Below are 20,595 nucleotides of genomic sequence, written 5' to 3' on the forward strand. Positions count from 1 at the left end.
TTGGGAATAACAGACACTTATTTTGTCCAGAAGCTATTAATTATTTTTCAAGCAGATTATTATTTTACCCCATATAGACATTTCAAAATAGCTTTTTCAGACAAACTTCATCCCTCTGCCTTATGGTTTTCTAAAAGGGAACTTCATAATTCCTTCACGAGACATATTGTATTACATCATTTCTATCAAAAATTAACAGACTGGTAAATATATCCTTAAGAGTATTTTCTAGAGAAAATTGCATAGAGGATACAGTGCAAACTAAAGATTGTAATTTCTGTCTTGAATATGTTTGTAAGTTCCACACCAGAGATTTTCTGTGCCCAATATCACTATTATGAATCTGATCAAGGAGAAAACACTTACTCTAGAATGCTTGGAAAAAAACAACTTAATTTTAGATAATTTTTAAGATAGTGGTATTATCGTTGTTTATAGGGAAAAAACCTATTCTGCCCTTCAATTGTTGGAATTAGAAGAAAATTTGGTTTCTATGACATCACTGCAAAGACAATGGCTACTATGGAAATCCTTTAACCGAGTTCAAGACTAAAGCGATGATTTCTATCAGTTTGACCTCATCTCATGACGTCACAAGTGATGTGGCAAGGGTTTTGTGTCTGGTATGGCATCAACAAGAGTCTTCGTATTTGCAATATTATGAAATTGTCAGCAGATCCTCCTCCTTGGGTTACGAGAGAATTACAGGAAATAATTGCAATGATTCATCATTCCGAACAATAGCATACTGGCATCAGTTTTTTTCCAATCATTTATTATTACAAATAATAGAGCTCTGATGACATTGTATTATAGTTAATAATATATCATTTGACAAAAAAAAATTGATTCCGCTAAGCTGACAGTTAGTATTCGGAATAATACCTATTGCGTTATTCCCTTAATATGTCATATATTTTTTTTTTCAGAGCAAACTATTGGTCTAAAAAAATAGTTCACTTTTTTTCTCAAACTAAAAAATGCAAATGAATATTTAATCTATATATATATATATATATATATATATATATATATATATATATATATATATATATATATATATATATATATATATATATATAAAGACAAAATATATAATAAAGACAAAACTAAAGAAAAACAAAAAACAAAAAAAAGACTAAGACTGAGACTAAGACTAAGACTAAAGACTTAGAAAAACTAAGAGAAAAACAAAACTAAAAAAACTAAAAATTAAAAAATAAAAAGGTAAAATGTAAATGACGACCGAGACACTCAAAGAGAAATTACAGACTCGGACACCGGGACACAAATGACGACCGGGACACAGGGAATATAAATGACGACCGGGACACAGGGACACAGCTACAACGGGGACGCCGGGGGACACAGGGGGATATATAAATGGCGACGGTGACACAGGGAATGTTCGATCAGCAATCACTATCAACAAAGCTCAAGGGCAATCATTAGAATCATGAAGTATAGATCTGAATACGGATAGTTTTTCCCATGGACAATATTATGTTTCATGTTCAAGAGTCGGTAAACCTGACAATCTATTTATATGCACAGACTATGGAACAGCGAGTTTTACGTAGTTAAAAACATATATATATATATATATATATATATATATATACTAGCTGTTGGGGTGGCGCTTCGCGCCACCCCAACACCTAGTTGGTGGGGGCGCTTCGCGCCCCCCCCCAAGCCCCCCCGCGCGCGTAAGTCGTTACGCGCCATATTAGTTACGCGCCATTGTAGTTGTGTCCCTATGTCCCACCTGTGAATATATATATATATATATATATATATATATATATATATATATATATATATATATATATATATATATATATATATATATATATATATATATATATATATATATATATATATATATATATATATATATATATGTTTTTAACTACGTAAAACTTGCGAATATACAACATTCTTTGCTGTCCCATTGTCTGTGCATATAAATAGATTGTCAGGTTTACCGACTCTTGAACATGCAACATATAATGGTCCATGGGAAAACAATCCGTATTCAGATCTATACCTCATGATTCTAATGATTGCCCTTGAGCTTTGTTGATGGTGATTGCTAATCGACCATTCCCTGAGTCGCCATCGTCATTTATATATCCCCCTGTGCACCCCGGCGTCCCCTTTGTAGTTATGTCCCTGTGTCCCGGTCGTCATTTATATTCCCTGTGTCCCGGTCGTCATTTGTGTCCCGGTGTTCCAGTCTGTGATTTCTCTTTGAGTGTCCCGGGCGTCATTTATATTCCTTGTGTCCCGGTGTCCCGGTCGTCATTTATATCCCCCTGTGCCCCCCGGCGTCCCCATTGTAGTTGTGTCCCTGTGTCCCGGTCGTCATTTATATTCCCTGTGTCCCGGTCGTCATTTGTATCCCGGTGTCCTATTTTTTTGTAGTTTTTACCATTTTTTTTAGTTTTTTTAGTTTTTTTTTTACTTATGTCCTGGTCGTCATTTATACTCCCTGTGTCCCGGTCGTCATTTGTGTCTCGGTGCTTTGTTGATTGCTAATTTATATTATATTTATATTTATATTTTTTATATTTATTAATATTTTTTTAGTTTTCTTTTTCTCTTATTTTTCAGTTTTTTCCTTTTTTTTAGTTTTTTCTTTTTTAGTTTTTAGTTTTTTTTTGTTTTTTACCTTTTTTTAGTTTTTTTTTAGTTTTTTTAGTTTTTTAGCTTTTTTAGTTTTTTTATTAGTTTTTAGTTTTTTTTAGTTTTTGCCTTTTTTTAGTTTTTTCAGTTTTTTTTTAGTTTTTAGTTTTTTACCTTTTTTTAGTTTTTTTTTAGTTTTTTAGCTTTTTTAGCTTTTTTTCTTTTTAGTTTTTTTTGTAGTTTTTACCTTTTTTAGTTTTTTTTCTTCTTTTGTATTAGTGTGAAATAATTCAGACGTCATATGCGGACAAACACGACGTCACTCGACAGACAGACAGACAGACATAACCCACAAACAACTTATTTTTATATATATTTATTCAAATTTTTTTAGTTTTCTTTTTCTCTTTTATTTTTCAGTTTTTCCTTTTTTTTAGTTTTTTTCTTTTTTAGTTTTTAGTTTTTTTTAGTTTTTTACCTTTTTTTAGTTTTTTTGGTTTTTTTAGTTTTTTAGCTTTTTTAGTTTTTTTATTAGTTTTTGTTTTTTTTGTAGTTTTTGCCTTTTTTTATTTTTTTCAGTTTTTTTTTAGTTATTAGATTTTTACCTTTTTTTAGTTTTTTTTAGTTTTTTAGCTTTTTTAGTTTTTTTTTCTTTTTAGTTTTTTTTTTTGTAGTTTTTACCTTTTTTAGTTTTTTTCTTCTTTTGTATTAGTGTGAAATAATTCAGACGTCATATGCGGACAAACATGACGTCACCTGATCCATCCACAGATCCACACACAGACAACTTATTTTTATATATATATAAATGACGACCAGGACACAGGTATTTAAGAATATCGTTCAAAGAAACCTACAATGGTAAAACCCGAGGAAGCTGCTCAAAACGAATGTATTCACGCCGAAGTAGCTGAGTTGGTAAAGCGTTATGTATCAGGTTCTAGGTCCGAGAGGCTCCAGGTTTGAACCTTGGCTTTAGCATTGATACAAAAGAAGAAAAAAACTAAAAAAGGTAAAAACTACAAAAAAAACTAAAAAAAAATATATATATATATTTATATATATAATCTTTTCCACAAAAATAATAATTTAGTGCTTCTGCTTAAAAACAGCAATCGAATTGATGCCTCCTGATACGCAACTATTAACAAAGTGGCAATCGTTGTGGCCGGTGATCAGTTCTTACCCCGAGATAATATTCTTTATAGGCGAAACAATCAGTTGACAGGAATTGCTTAAACTCATCGATGCTACGATGCCCTACAATATCCTGACGAATATAAATGACGCCCGGGACACTCAAATAGAAATCACAGACTGGGACACCGGGACACAAATGACGACGGGGACACAGGGAATATAAATGACGACCCGGACACAGGGACACAACTACAACGGGGACGCCGGGGGGCACAGGGGGATATATAAATGACGACGGCAACAAAGGAAATGGTCGATTTGCAATCACCATCAACAAAGCTCAAGGGCAATCAATAGAATCATGAGGTATAGATCTGAATACGGATTGTTTCCCATGGACCATTATGCGTTGCATGTTCAAGAGTCGGTAAACCTGACAATCTATTTATATGCACAGACGATGGGACAGCAAAGAATGTTGAATTTTATATATATATATATATATATATATATATATATATATATATATATATATATATATATATATATATATATATATATATATATATATATATATATATATATATATATATATATATATATATATATATACTAACTGTTGGGGTGCTACCTCAACACCTAGTTGGTTGGCTTCGCACCCCCCTAGCCCCCCCCCCCCACGCGTAAGTCTTTACGTGCCATATTAGTTACGCGCCATTGTAGTTGTGTCCCTATGTCCCACCTGTGAATATTGATAAATATATATATATATATATATATATATATATATATATATATATATATATATATATATATATATATATTCACAGGTGGGAGACAGGGACACAGCTACAATGGTGCGTAACTAATATGGCAAGTAACGACTTACGCGCGCGGGGGGGAGGCGCTTCAGATCTTATACAGACCGGGACACCGGGATACAAATGACGACACGGGGAATATGACTGACGAAATTACAGACTGGGACACAAATGACGACCGGGACACACGGAAAATAAATGACGACCGGGATACTCAAAGAGATATTGCAGACTAGGACACCGGGACACAAATAACGACCGGGACACAGGGAACATAAATGACGATTGGGACACAGGGACACAACTACAACGGGGACGCCGGGGGCACAGGGGGAATATATAAATGACAATGGGGACACGTTTGATTAGCATTTTCGATCGATTTAGCAAGGTAATGTTTGATTAGCAATCAACATCAACAAAGCTTAAGGGCAACCATTAGAATAATGAGGTAATAAATCTGAATACGGATTGTTTTCCCATGGACAATTATATGTTTCATATTCAAGAGTCGGTAAACCTGACAATGGGACAACGAAGAATGTTGTATATTTGCAAGTTTTACGTAGTTAAAAACATATATATATATATATATATATATATATATATATATATATATATATATATATATATATATATATATATATATATATATATACATATATATATATGTTTTTAACTACGTAAAACTTGCAAATATACAACATTCTTCGTTGTCCCATTGTCAGGTTTACCGACTCTTGAATATGAAACATATAATTGTCCATTGCTACACCGGGACATGACGACCGGGACACAGGAACACAACTACAACAGGGACGCCGGGGGGCTCAGGGGGATATATAAATGACGACGGCAACACAGGGAATCGTCGATTAGCAATCACCATCAACAAAGCTTAAGGGCAATCGTTAGAATCATGAGGTATAGATCTGATAACGGATTGTTTTCCCATGGACCATTATATGTTGCATGTTCAAGAGTCGTTAAACCTGACATTCTATTTATATGCACAGACAATGGGACAGCAAAGAATGTTGCATATTCGCAAGTTTTACGTAGTTAAAAACATATATGCATATATATATATATATATTCTGCTTTGAAATTGCCTCTGAAGGCAGAATGAGCAGAATTGCTCATTCTGCTTTGAAATTGCCTCTGAATTTGAATTCTACAGAAACCCTCACGTGCAATATTTCCAAATCATCTGGGATGGGTAAAATATTGCGGCAATGCAAACTTATTATTTGGGAAATATAAATGACAACCGGGACACAGGGACACAACTACAACGGGGATTTTTCTCTCTTTTGTATATCCTACTCTCTAATACGCTTGTCCTGTTTGGCGTCCTGGCATCTCCTATGAATTGTGGGACAGAATAGGCAGTTCAAAAAACATGTCTAAAAATTATTTTCAAACGGAATAAAGGACTTTACATTTCCCTTCTTTGGAGAGCAAGTCTAGTCACCCTTAAGGTAATGAGACTACAAATTTCCTTGCGTTTTGCTATTTTCCCTAGTGAACATTTACCCTACCCCAAGTCAAGGATGGATCCAGGATTTTTTTGAAGGGGGGGGGGTGCATAATGGGTTGCTCCGATAAACTTGTGGACAAATACATAACAGCAATTTAAAGGAAACCGCACCAATTTCTAAGTCGTAGGTAGGTAGTTGACATGAACTTTAATTTAATATGAAATACGATGAGTTCTATTGAAATTAAAGTCAAGTAGAAATATTTATACAAAAAAAGTAAGTTTATAAGACCACCTCGACATCAAAACAATCAAAAGGCTGTTCACCCTCTACAAAAAATTGATATATTTAATCTTTTCTTCTTAATTTGTAGCATTTTCACTTCTGGCGACTATAGCGAGTTAGTTAAACTTTGTATTTTCAAAATAAATTAGTCTTGAACCATTATTTGGTATCATATATTCCTCACGGAAACCCTCACGTGCAATATTTCCAAATCATCTGGGATGGGTAAAGTATTGCAGCAATGCAAACTTATTATTTGGGACGAGTGCACAATGGCACACAAAATATAGCTCGAGGCTCTGGAGCAATCATTACGAGATTTGCGAGGAAATTTGAAACTGACGAAATAACAGACCGAGACACCGGGACACAAATGACGACCGGAAGACCGGGACACAAATTACGACGGGGACTCCGGGACACAAATGACGACCTGGACACAGGGAATATAAATGACTGGGACGCTCTTAGAGAAATTATAGACTGGGACAATGGGACACAAATGACGACCGGGATACTGGGAATATAAATGACGACCGGGACGCAGGGACACAACTACAACGGGGACGCCCTGGGCACAGGGGGATATATAAATGACGACGGGGACACAGGGAATGTTCGATTAGCAATCACCATCAACAAAGCTCAAGGGCAATCATTAGAATAATGAGGTATAGATCTGAATACGGATTGTTTTTCCCATGGACAATTTTATGTTGCATGTTCAAGAGTCGGTAAACCTGACAATCTTTTTATATGCACAGACAATGGGACATAGAAGAATGTTGTATATTCGCAAGTTTTACGTAATTAAAAACATATATATATATATATATATATATATATATATATATATATATATATATATATATATATATATATATATATATATATATACATATAAATATACATATATATATATATATATATATATATATATATATATATATATATATATATATATTTATATATATATTATACATATATATATATATATATATATATATATATATATATATATATATATATATATATATATATATATATATATATATATATATATATATATATATATATATATATATATATATATATATATATATATATATATATATATATATATATATATATATATATTTACATATATTCTCAGGTGGGACACAGGGGCACTACTACATTGGTGCGTAACGTCTTAAGCGCGCGGAGGGGGCTTGGAGGGGGGAAGCATTGGGGTGGTGCAACTAGTATTTAATAATAAAGTCAAGAAGATTTAGGAACTGCAAGCTTATACAGTAATAAATTTTAACATCGTACATAGTTCCGATTATCAAAACAAATATCCCTTTATTCAGAATAAGCTACGTAGTTCGTTACCAAACGAAATATGATACGATATCTGCTTAATAAATCATAATTCCAAAGAACATTTCTGTTCCAAACCAAGAAGCCAAATATATGATAAAAGAGAAAATATAACTGGAAGCCTTCATTGGTCGGGAAAACATCAAACTTTCAAGAACTAAAGTTGTAAAAACACACCCTGCAAGTCTACCTTGTAACGACAACTGTAATATTATAAAAGATGGAAAGCCAAAAGAAAAGACAGCGTGCAAAAAGGAATCTGAATTGTTGAGATCGACTTATAGGTTGTTTCTCAACAAACTACACTGCACCTACACCACACAAGTTCATAACCTCAGGCTCTTATGGCTGAACCTTATAAGTATGGATAGAGAGAGCAGTCTCTGAAGTCTCTGCAAACTAGGCTGTCGTGTAGGAGAAGAAGAGAAGACACAAGGCAAAACATCAGAAACCGAAAGTCTGTCTATTCATAGATGTTATAATAGATTTTGATTCTGTTCTATGGGATGACATCTAAAATACCATGACACAAGACAAATTGGTCAGACTTATCCAAGCTTGCTACCAGTACATGCAAGCCCAAATTCATATAGATGCGTAGCTCTCCTTAATGCTCGAAATTGAATTTATGTCCGAGAGGGATCCATATCGTTTTCTGTGTTATTTAGTTTCGCTGTCGAATTTGAAGTCGTAGTCCGAAGTCAAAAGTCGCAATCGTATGACCAGAGCAATGACGAATTTTTGAGGCATTGAAGAAAGTCACAGTTTGTTATCGAAGATTTAGACTGTGCAGAAAATACTTAGCTGAATCTCGTTCAGAAGTGTGATTCATTCTATCAAAAGATAGCCTGATTCATACTATGTTCTGGTTGACGTGAAGACAAGCTCCTCGAAGTCAAAGCTCATGGTGAGAATATCACCTAAGATATCCCTCCCACAGAAAAAATGATAGAATTTATATATTATCACCTATGAGCTTTTGATTCAAACTTTCACGAACGAAAATCTAAACAGTTCATTAGCATGATGTTTAGTTATGGCCTATTCCCTGTAATTAATGTTTCTACTAGGGTAACTGTAACTAGTACGACATTGGTTTATAATATTTTTGTGAATGTAAAGCAAAATTTGATGTATTCTCGACCGTGAGTGATAATAATTGATCCAACCGATCACTTCGGGACTGTGGCTACCTGTGAAGCAAGGGGACTTAGTCTTCATGGTTCTGGGACCAGGAAAGATCGTACTTATTTTAATCAGCGGTCTTTGTCTAATTTTAAAAATAATGAGAATATAGATTGGAATTTACTAAATGAGTGTAAATCTTACAATGAAAAAAATGAGCAAAATTATGATAAGATGATTTTTTTGGTCAATTGTGTGTCACTATCACTCCTTGGGTGTCATTAGGTTTCATTAAAACTCCCTCTTAGTCCTCCTGTCCTGGCATCTCCTATGAATTGTGGGACAGAATAGGCAGTTCAAAAAACATGTCTAAAACTTATTTTCAAACAGGATAAAGGACTTTACATTTCCCTTCTTTGGAGAGCAAGTCTAGTCACCCTTAAGGTAATGAGACTACAAATTTCCTTGCGTTTTGCTATTTTCCCTAGTGAACATTTACCCACCCCCAAGTCAGTGATGGATCCAGGATTTTTTTGAAAGGGGGGGGGGCGCATAATAGGTTGCTCCGATAAACTTGTGGACAAATACATACCAGCAATTTAAAGGAAACCGCAGTAATTTCTAAGTCGTAGGTAGGTAGTTGACATGAACTTTAATTTAGTATGAAATAAGATGAGTTCTATTGAAATTAAAGTCAAGTAGAAATATTTATACAAAAAAAGTAAGTTTATAAGACCACCTCGACATCAAAACAATTAAAAGGCTGTTCACCCTCTACAAAAAATTGATATATTTAATCTTTTCTTCTTAGTTTGTAGCATTTTCACTTCTGGCGACTATAGCGAGTTAGTTAAACTTTGTATTTTCAAAATAAATTAGTCTCAAACCATATTTTGGTATCATATATTCCTTGCAGCTTATTTTTGATTAAAATTTTAATAATAGTTCGTTTGATGGTGTAGCAGGAAAAATAGAACAAAGAAATAGAAATAGAATGTTTCCTTAATGTTGCTATTAGCAGCTGATCAAGTCAGAATTTTGAATCTCCCCTCCTTGTTATTACGAATGAAGATTTTCACCCCCCAGTTGGTATTTGTGGTAATACGGACGGATTCCATTGATAAACCTAAATTTAATCAAATACTTTTTGGCGAAAAATTGGTTCAAACTTGTTTGCAAAAAGAAACAGTCTTATAAAATAATTATATAAAACCTGTTTCAGGTTTGCATTCCAGATTGCATAACTTGACCAAAAAAAAAACAAACTAAAGCACGCTTTCTTGCGAGCAGGCTTGGATGAGCTTGATCAATTTGTCTCTTGTCATGGCATTCCATATGTCATCCCTTAGAACAGAATCAAAAGCTATCACAAAATCTATGAATAGACACACTTTCGGTTTCTGATGTTTTGCCTTGTGCCTCTCTTCTTCTAATACACAACAAGTTAGTTTTTAGAAACTGCTAAAACTGCTCTCTCTATCCATACTTGTTAGGTTCAGCCAGAAGAGCCTGAGGTTATGAACTTGTGTGGTGTAGTTGCGGCGTAGTTTGTTGAGATCCAACCTATAGGTCGGATCTCAACAGTTAAGATTCCTTTTTGCACGCTGTGGATCTCTTTGTCTTTTCTTTTGGTTTTCCATCGTTTGTAGACTTACAGTTGTAGTTACAGGGTACACTTATAGGGTGTGTTTCTACAACTTTAGCTCTTGAAATTTCAATGTTTTCCCAACCGATGGAGGCTTTCAGTTTTGTTTTCTCTTTTATCTTACATTTGGCTTTTGGGTTTGGACTAGAAATATTCTTTGGAGTTATGATTTTATCAAGCAGATTTCGTATCAATTTCTTTTGGTAACGAACTACGTAGCTTATTCTGAATAAAGGGATATTTTTTTTATAATCGCAACTATATACGATATTGAAATTTGTTACTGTTTGCAAGGTTGCAATACTAGAATCTTTTAAACGTTATTATCACACATTAAATATTCATTCAAATTTTTTAGTTTGAGAAAAAAAGTGAACTATTTTTTTTTATAGGACCAATAATTTGCTCTGAAAATAAAAATATTACGACGTTTTAAAGTAGTAACGCAATAGGTATTTTCCCAAATGCCAACTGTCAGCTAACTGTCACCTATAATACCATGTCATCCAAGCTTCCATTATCAATAATAATAAATGATTGGAAAAATAACGATTTTAGTATACTATTGTTCGTATTGATCGATCATAGTTATTATTTCCTATATATAGGAATTGCTGACAATTTTAGAATATTGCACGGACGAAAACCCTTATCGATACCATACCGGACGCAAAACCCTTGCCACATCACTTATGACGTCATGGAATGAGGTCAAACTTTTTTGATTATAGTGTAACGTCATTCAAAATTATCTGCAATGACATCATTTCCCCAATAAAAGTTGTCTTTTAAATCGAGTTGGCTCATTCTAGGAAAGCTATAGCATAAGCAACATGAAAAATATCTTCAACAATTGGTTATTAACCCATATGCAAAAATTAAGAAGCATTTCAGCCTTTAAGAGTGATTTACTATGTTCTGTAGAAACAAATGAAAAATTCAAAGAGCCTTCCCTTAATGGTGTTACACCTAAGAAATGTGATTTTGAGCCAGGAAATGAAGCAAAATCAACTAATAATAGGTACAAGTACAAGAAAAAGCTGTATGCAGACTTCATACCCTTTCAAAAGACCGAAGGAAATAGCGGCTGGCACCAATCTATTTGTCACTATGGTCTTCACCCGAATAAGAAGATAGAAACATGTATCTATGACAAAATAAAAAAGCCTGTTTATATGAACAATATGTTCATTAATGTGGAATATAAGCAGCATGTAAACACTGCACCGATTATGAAAAACCTAATGATTGAAATTAATAGTCAAGTTTACCATGCATCTGCTATGATGCATCATTTAATCGATAAGATAAGGAGAATTTTTGACGATGGGCTGCTTAATTGTGTGCAAAAAGTAATTAATATTTGGGATTTCAATTGGTTTTACAAATATGTCTATGCTGGGACTATGGCAAATGCAGGTTTTTTGGAGCCTTTCCAAAAGGTTGATGCCATGTATAATGTAAAATGCAATGGTAGAAGACAACTTGGTTTCAACACATTTCAGCAAAGAGGCAAACGATCAGATTGGTATCAACCCATTTTTGGCCTTCACGAAGAACATTGTCATCATCATGATAAAAGGCTGTTTGGCAAACTGGGAAGCAAAATTAGCTGCAACTTCAGACAAATGCTTAAAACGATAGTGGTAGGAATTAAAAATACTATTGACAAAGCTAAAACTATAATTTCTAGAGCTAGATGTGATGATGAGCCTCTATCCAAGATAAGCAAAGTTTCTAGGGGCAGCGGCAACCTGAAAAAGAGTTCAAAGTCATGCATAGAGATGTTTAATGATGAATACTGCTTGAGCAAGACTGTGCTTGGAAATGGACAATCAGGATTTATCTACCTTGCAAGCGAAAGAAAACCTAACGGAAGAAAAGTTGCTGTAAAAATATTGAAACTAAAAAATGTTAAGACGATCTGCGATGAAATATCCGGAACTATTATCCCGATAGAACTTTACTGGCTAAAAAAAATAAAAAATATAGAAGGCTGCCAAAAGTATATTGAATCTTACGTTGACGACGAAAATGCTGTTATTGTTACAGAATTGCTAGAAAATTCTCTTGATTTGGCTCAATTTATAGAGAACATTCTACCTGCAGCCATCAAACATGAAAAGGATATGAAACAACATGAGATAATAAGTGGAAAGTGGTGGAATGAACATGAAGTGCTTAAAATATTTGAACAAATCGTGTCAATAGTTGCAAGATTAGAAGAGTCTGGAATTGCTCATAGAGACCTAAGGACGAATAATATACTTATAAATGGTGATTTTAAAGTAACTATAATCGATTTTGGTTCCTCCAGAGAAATGGAAGAGGAAATTTCAAAACCTGGACTTGCATTTGATCGTTTTTATCCTCCTTCCGAATTGAAAAGCCATCATCTAAGAATGAAAAGAAAATACAATACTGATCGTTATGCTTTCATTTCAAAAAGTGATAGAAAAATAATGAAAGAAATGATTAGAGCTTATAGAATAGGTCCTGTGACAACATGGTCCTTAGGGGCAATCTTGGCAAAACTTTTACAAATTGAACAGGAAGTGTTTTTGGAGTGCGCCGAAGCTTTGGAAAGTAGAATATTTTCATCCCCAATTTCACCTGTGGCGAAAAATGTATTGTTAAAGTGTTTGAACCAGGATCCAAACAAACGGCCAAAGACCAAAGAAATTTTGGAATACTTACATTTAAATATGCCAAACGTCGTAAATACTAAAATTGAAGCATCAAAACAAATGGAAAAAGAAAAATTTCTCATCAATAGAAAATCTGGTGAGTGGAGCAAATTTAAGTTGCTGATGGACAAAGAAGTCAACGAAGAGCAATTTCGTAAATTCGAAATAAGAAAATATTTGAATTTCAGGCGGATTAAGAATAAGGCAGTAGCTGCAGTGATAAATATTATTGACCTTTCCAGAGCTCTGATTTCTAAAGTTAGACGGTGATGATATGCTCGTATTCAAAATTAGCCCTGTTGTTGTCAAATACCTGACAGCCCTGTCGTTCATCGCTGGGGAATTATTGTGGTACAACATAGAAATTATGTGTAAAAACTCGAATCAACGTCATTGTGGAAAAAATCATAGCATTAAATATAGTTAAACGTTAGCATGAAGTTACACAATGTTAAATGAAGTCTGACAAGAAATCCTGAACTTCTGAAGAATACTCTTCTTTCTCCTTTTTAACTCCAGATGTTTTAATATATCTGTGTATGGTTGATTCGGCATCATTTGAAGCCCCCTCGCAAAGAGGTCACTTCTAGATTGGGAACAAATATCAAATTAAGTAGCAAGAGCACGATTCAAAGGTAAGCTATTCAACATATTGCTCCTAAAAAGAGATTTCATCTTGATTGGAGGTGACTTTTATAACAGAATCAGGGGAAAAGTGTACAATCATGAGTGTGCTATTAGCCACTTCTGTCTTAGAGCTAGATGTAGAAGGGAATCATGGCACACTCATGATTGTACACTTTTCCCCTGATTCTGTTATAAAAGTCACCTCCAATCAAGATGAAGTCTCTGTAAAAGGGAATCATGGCTTATTCAGTTTTCTATGGCAAATGATTTTGTCATTTCCACTAACTTATTCAAACACAAGCTCAGTAATCATATGTCCAGGAGTCAGATGCATTCAAGAGATGATAGGGGAAAAATCAAGATTGATTGCATCCTCATGTCCAGCTGCTGGAAAGCAACTGCTCCGAATAGTAGAACGTACGCTGGAGCAGATAGTGGCTCAAAACATGGATGATATCATCTTTTTATCAAGTTAGATCTAAAGTTTCTACTAGCAGAACACCCCAAGAAGAAATCACGACAGAAATTTAACAACAATCGCTTCGAAAATTTAAGTGTAAGACAATGATTCAGTTTAAATATGTTTAGTCACTTTGGATGTTCTCTAAGTGCAAGCGACTGACGAGCAAACCGAGAGCCTGGATGAAGAGTGGGCGACCTTAAGCAATGCAATTCTTGAGGCAATAGAAGCTGAGATGGGATACCACAAAACTCTCTTCAAAAAATTGGCGTAAACGTATAGAGTCCAGCTGGCTAAGCACAAGCAACATATATCAAACAGAAAAACAGATTTGTTCAAGTGTCTGAGAAGAGAATACCGCCAATTCTCTAAGAATGACAAGAACTAGTACTGGGGGAAAATCTCTAAAGATATGGTAACCGCTACCTCTAGATCCAAAAACAGTAAGATTTATCAGCCCCTTAGGTCAATCAGGAGTAAATCACATAAGTACCTTCATCAAAGACAAAAACGTCAGGCTGCTCTCAAATTATTCCGCAATAAAAGTTGTAGATAATCACTGCAAGGAGTATTTTGACAAACTACTTAACTAGCTGTAACTGTCAATAGCAATCGACCATTAAAAGCGGTGCCATAACCCCCTGCTGAAGCTCTGATGACCTGCACCAAAACTCATCCAGCAATAGAGACAAAAACGCAAAGGTAGATCCCCCCAATGTTAATGAAATTTGACAAGAGATCTTGAACTCCTGAGAAGGATTCTTCTTTCACCTTTTTTCAAGTTTGGATCTCTTGATGGATCTTGGTATGGTGGAGTGGGGATCGAGTTTGGATCCCTCGCGAAGAGGTCTCTTACAGAATGATAGTCTTTCCCAGATAGAGAAGCAAGATTGTCACTCATGGGCAACCTATTGAATATATTGATCTCAAAATGAGACCTCATCTTGATTGGAGGTAATTTCAATGGCAGAATCAGGGAAAAGTATCCAATGCTAAGTCTGCCATGAGCCACTTATGTCTTTAAGCTTGATGTAACAGGAAATAAAGACTTTTTCAGTTTGGCACATTGTATGATTTTGTCATTACCAATATCTTTCTCAAACACAAACCCAGCTATAGAGACAAATGGCATTCAAGAGATATTATAACGAAAATCCAGATTAATTACATGCACATTTACCACTGTTGGAAATCAACAGCTACAAATCTTAAATTTGAGCAGATGCTACTCAAAATATGACATATCCTAGTAAAGCAAGATCTATAGTTGTGACCAGTAGCACGCTCAAAGAAGAAACCTTGAGAAAGATTTGACAACAATCGCTTCGAAAATCCAGGCATACGAAAGGCATTTAGTTTAGAGATGTCTAATTGCTTTGATGCACTCCAAGTGCAAGCAATCAGCGAGTAAACCCAGAGCTTTGATGAAGAGTGGGTGACCCTAGGTAATACTATCCAGGAGGTTGCAAAAGCTATGATAGGATACCGTAAAAAACTATCAAAAATGCATTCAACCCTTACAGTCCAGCTGGCTAAGCGCAAGAAACAAATTTCAAACAGAAAATCAAATTTGTTAAGTCGCCTGCGAAGAGAATGCATCTTGTCAGCTAAGATCTATGAGAACCAGTACCAGGAGAAAACTACCGATGGCATGGAAGATGCTGGTGTAAGATTCGACAACAGCAAGATGTGTCATGTCCTAAAATCAATTGAGAGTGAATAACTTAAGGTGACTAGTACCTCCGCTGAAGATTAAACCAGCGAGCTACTCCAAAATAATTTTAAATACGAGCAATAAATAGTAGCTGCAAGGAGCACTTTGACAAACTCCTTAACCAGCACCAACTCTCGAGAGCAATGGATGGTAAGCAGCATTGCCACTGCCAAGGCCCCAGCTTTGATGACCTGCAGGAATGAAACCTAGTCAGCAGTAGGAATAAAGTCGTAGTGTGGGTCGTCCTAAGTTAAATTTAGTCCGATAAACAATTAATTTCCTGAAAAGTAACAAAACCCCTGGCCGCAATACCATCCCGGCTGAACTTGCAAAATATAGAGGGACAACACTTTTTATCAGGATCAATGAATTAACCTGTCGTATATGTGAAGAAGAAATGGTTCCACTGGATTGGGGAGACTCTATCTTCCTTCTGTTCCTAAAAAGGGCTAAATACAAAATGCAGGCATTACCGTGGAATCTTCTTATCTACATTGCTGCTCAAGTATTTGCCAGTGTTCGACTGCACCAAGGCATGGCACCAATCGACAAGCTATTCGTCTTAAGACAAACCCTTGAACATAGGGCAAAGCACCAAAAACTGACAGTTTCTGTATTCAAAGATTTTATAGCAGCTTTTGATTTTGTTTTATGGGATGGAACTTTCGGGTTTGTCATTCTAACGTGGCTTTTTAGAATCCACTATCATTCAGACCTAGAGCATGTTCCAAATATCTCCACCTTCTTACTCTGATGATGTGATTTACTGAGGGGTGTTGCTTCATTTTTTGGATGGACTAGTTTGTCAACTTCTATAATCGGTGGATAGTAAATACTCTGTACCAGCAATATACATTACTGACACACTCTATTGAGAGGCCAGGAAATATGACGACACTCTATAAAGAGACAGGGTATTCTTTGCGATATTGCTTGGACTGTTTCTATAGCAAGGAGTGGGGTCATTCTTACAACATTGTATTTGACCCTCCTCACGATAAAGTGGTATTTTACCACCCCCTTTGTCTCGCATACCTATGTGTTCTTGAGAGGCAATCCTTTAAGCCCCACGCAGCAATTTTAAGACATTATTTTCTTCCCACATTGCGAACATATGAGGCTAAGAGAGGAAATCCTTTAACCGAGTTCAAGACCCAAGCAATGATTTCTTACAGATTTTTTTTTCTCCCTATCTAGCTCTTACGCTTCCTTTTTCGAAAATAGTTCCTGACGGATTGAATAGATATAATACCAACTGGTCTTTTTAGCTGCTTATATTGGGCATACTGACACAATAATATTTTTACCTGTTTTGCATTGAATTTTGAAAATTTTGTTTTTGTATCTGTAAAAAATCATTTCTATCAAAAATTAAGAGACTTGTAAATATATCCTTAAGAGTGTTTTCTAGAGAAAATTGCATAAAGGATACAGTGCAAACTAAAGACTGTAATTTCTGTCTTGAATATGTTTGTAAGTCCCACACCAGAGATTTTCTATGTGCCCATTATCACTATTATGAATCTGATCAAGGAGAAAAAACTTACCCTAGTATGCTTTTCCTGTGTAATTTAGTTTCGCTGTCGAATTTGTTGAGTCCGAAGTCAAAAGTCGCAATCGTATGACCAGAGCAATGACGAATTTTTGAGGCATTGAAGAAAGTCGCAGTTTGTTACCGAAGATTTAAACTGTGCAGAAAATACTTAGCTGAATCTCGTTCAGAAATGTTATTCATTCTATCAAAAGATAGCCTGATTCATACTATGTTCTGGTTGACGTGAAGACAAGCTCCTCGAAGTCAAAGCTCATGGTGAGAATATCACCTAAGATATCCCTCCCACAGAAAAATGATAAAATTTATATATTATCACCTATGAGCTTTTGATTTGAACTTTCACGAACGAAAATCTAAACAGTTCATTAGCATGATGTTTAGTTATGGCCTATTCCCTGTAATTAATGTTTCTAGGGTAACTGTAACTAGTACAACATTGGTTTATAATATTTACTAGGATGGTTTATATATAATGTTCACTAGGGTAACTGTAACTAGTACGACATTGGTTTATAATATTTACTAGGATGGTTTATATATAATGTTCATTAGGGTAACTGTAACTAGTACGACCTTGGTTTATAATATTTACTAGGATGGTTTATATATAATGTTCACTAGGGTAACTGTAACTAGTACAACATTGGTTTATAATATTTACTAGGATGGTTTATATATAATGTTCACTAGGGTAACTGTAACTAGTACGACATTGGTTTATAATATTTACTAGGATGGTTATATAATGTTCACTAGGGTAACTGTAACTAGTACGACATTGGTTTATAATATTTACTAGGATGGTTTATATATAATGTTCACTAGGGTAACTGTAACTAGTACAACATTGGTTTATAATATTTACTAGGATGGTTTATATATAATGTTCATTAGGGTAACTGTAACTAGTACGACCTTGGTTTATAATATTTTTTGTGAATGTAAAGCAAAATTTGATGTATTCTCGACCCTGAGTGATATTTATCAATCCATCTGATCACTTCAGGACTATGGCTACCTCTGAAGCACGGGGACTCAGTCCTCATGATTCTGGGACCAAGAAAGATCGTACTTATTGTAAATAGCGGCCTTTGTCTAAGTTTTAAAATGATGAGAATATGGATTGGAATTTTCTAAATGAGTGTAAATCTTACAATGAAAAAAAAATGAGCGAAGTTATGATAAGATGATTTTTTTGCTCGATTGGGAGTCACTAACACTCCTTGGGTGTCCCCTAAAACTAACACTCCTGGGAAACCTTGGATGACAAAAGCACTTCTAAGATCAAACAGTTCGTGGTAACGAACTGTAGTAAAGAGCGACCCGGCTAAATAGTAACCACAACTCTAAAGAATTGAATTTTGATATCAATAGCTACATCAAAAGAATTGCATTTTAATGCTGATTTTAAATATATAAGTTTCATCAAGTTTAGTCTTACCCACCAAAAGTTACGAGCCTGAGAAAATTTGCCTTATTTATGAAAATGGGAGGAAACACCCCCTAAAAGTCGTAGGATCTTAACGAAAATGACACCATCAGATTCAGCGTATCAGAGAACCCTACTGTAGAAGTTTCAAGCTCCTATCTACAAAAGTGTGGAATTTTGTATTTTTTGCCAGAAGACAAATCACGGGTGCGTGTTTATTTGTTTGTTTTTTTGTTTTTTTCCCCAGGGGTCATCGTATCGACCAAGTGGTCCTAGAATGTCGCAAGAGGGCTCATTCTGACGGAAATGAAAAGTTCTAGTGCCCTTTGTAAGTGACCAAAAAATTTGGAGGGTATCTAGGCCCCCTCCCACGCTCATTTTTTTCCCAAAGTCAACGGATTAAAATCCCTCGGATTAATCGGATTAACGGATAACGGATTAACAATCCCTCGCTCTTTACGCTAAAGTTTGACTTTTTGCCACTATTCTACTTTTTAAAAAAATTAAAAGCTTTAGCGTAAAGAGCGAGGTAATGTGGGGGGGACAACCCATTTCATATACGGAGTAATTTCTGTTCGTTTTAAGTTTTAATGTCGCTCCTTACTTCCAGCTAAAAAAATTAGTTTTTTTTATTTAATCTCTGACAAAATGGCAAATCCTCTATATGGTCAGTGGTCTCAGTGACCCGTGAAACAGATCGACAAATTTATAAAAAGTACAAATTTGCATTAAATAGGTTGCAGCGGAAAACAAAAAATAAGTATTTCAAAAAAAGTTCCAAGAAAATCACGGAGTTCCTGCTAATATTTGGGAGACCCTGAGATAAGTTATTGGAGTAAATAAAAAGTTGTTTTGCCCTCAGACAATGAAAATTGCGAGGCACCAGATCTAGTAAACGATTTGGCCCAACATTTTACGGAAGTAGGTGAGTGGGTGAAATTATCATGAAATATCTCAGTGATGGAACTTTCGAACAGCACCTACACCCAAAGTCAAGTAATACCATTCTTCGCCTTCGGCCGACTTCGATGCATAATGTGAATGAAAAATATAGTGGTATTCAAAATGGAGCAGGAGGAGCAGAATTTCTATGATTAAAAGTAACAAGTCTTATCTTACCTGTGATTCTTACAGATTGTGTATCATTAGCAAATGGCTGTTTCAAAGAAGGAAAATTCATTGACTATCTGAAGACAGCTAGACTTGTACCTTTGGTTGTACCTTTGGTGACCGAAGTGATTTCAACAACTATAGACCGATCTAACTACCGACTTGATCACAGTTTTTTGAAAAGGTAATGCATATCCAAGTAACTGAATTTCTGGAAAAAAAGAATTTTTTTTTTTACAAGAACCAATTTGGATTTAGGAGAGGTTTTTATGCATAACATACTATAGAATTTCTGACAACTACAATAAATGACACGCTTAATGACAAGCTTAAAGTTGCAACTATTTCTTTGGTACATCCTCAAGGCTTTTCATACCATAGACTCAACAGGCAATTTCTGAGTTGGTGCGAATCTGGGTGAAAAAACTACAAAATAGAAACCAAGAAAATTACTTGTTCTTTTTGCCGACGACACCAACCATTCAGTTATGGCACCTACTGAGAGCCATTTTTTGTCCTTGGTGAAGAA

General features: G+C 34.9%; 1 protein-coding gene across 2 annotated transcripts in view; it reads right to left on the reverse strand.

Annotated features, from left to right (window-relative positions):
• The window catches only part of LOC136027460 (ADP-ribosylation factor-like protein 2), a 274,558-nt gene extending 254,267 nt beyond the window's left edge, over positions 1 to 20,291 (reverse strand). For both annotated transcript variants that reach the window (XM_065704749.1, XM_065704748.1), the window contains exon 1: positions 20,076 to 20,291. In XM_065704749.1, coding sequence (XP_065560821.1) covers positions 20,076 to 20,136 — 61 coding nt within the window. In that variant the 5' untranslated portion in view covers positions 20,137 to 20,291. The remainder of the gene's footprint in view (positions 1 to 20,075) is intronic.
• Between the last annotated feature and the right edge of the window lie 304 nt (positions 20,292 to 20,595).

The sequence above is a fragment of the Artemia franciscana genome, chromosome 5, assembly GCF_032884065.1.
Source record: "Artemia franciscana chromosome 5, ASM3288406v1, whole genome shotgun sequence".
NCBI classification, from domain to species: Eukaryota; Metazoa; Arthropoda; class Branchiopoda; order Anostraca; family Artemiidae; genus Artemia; species Artemia franciscana.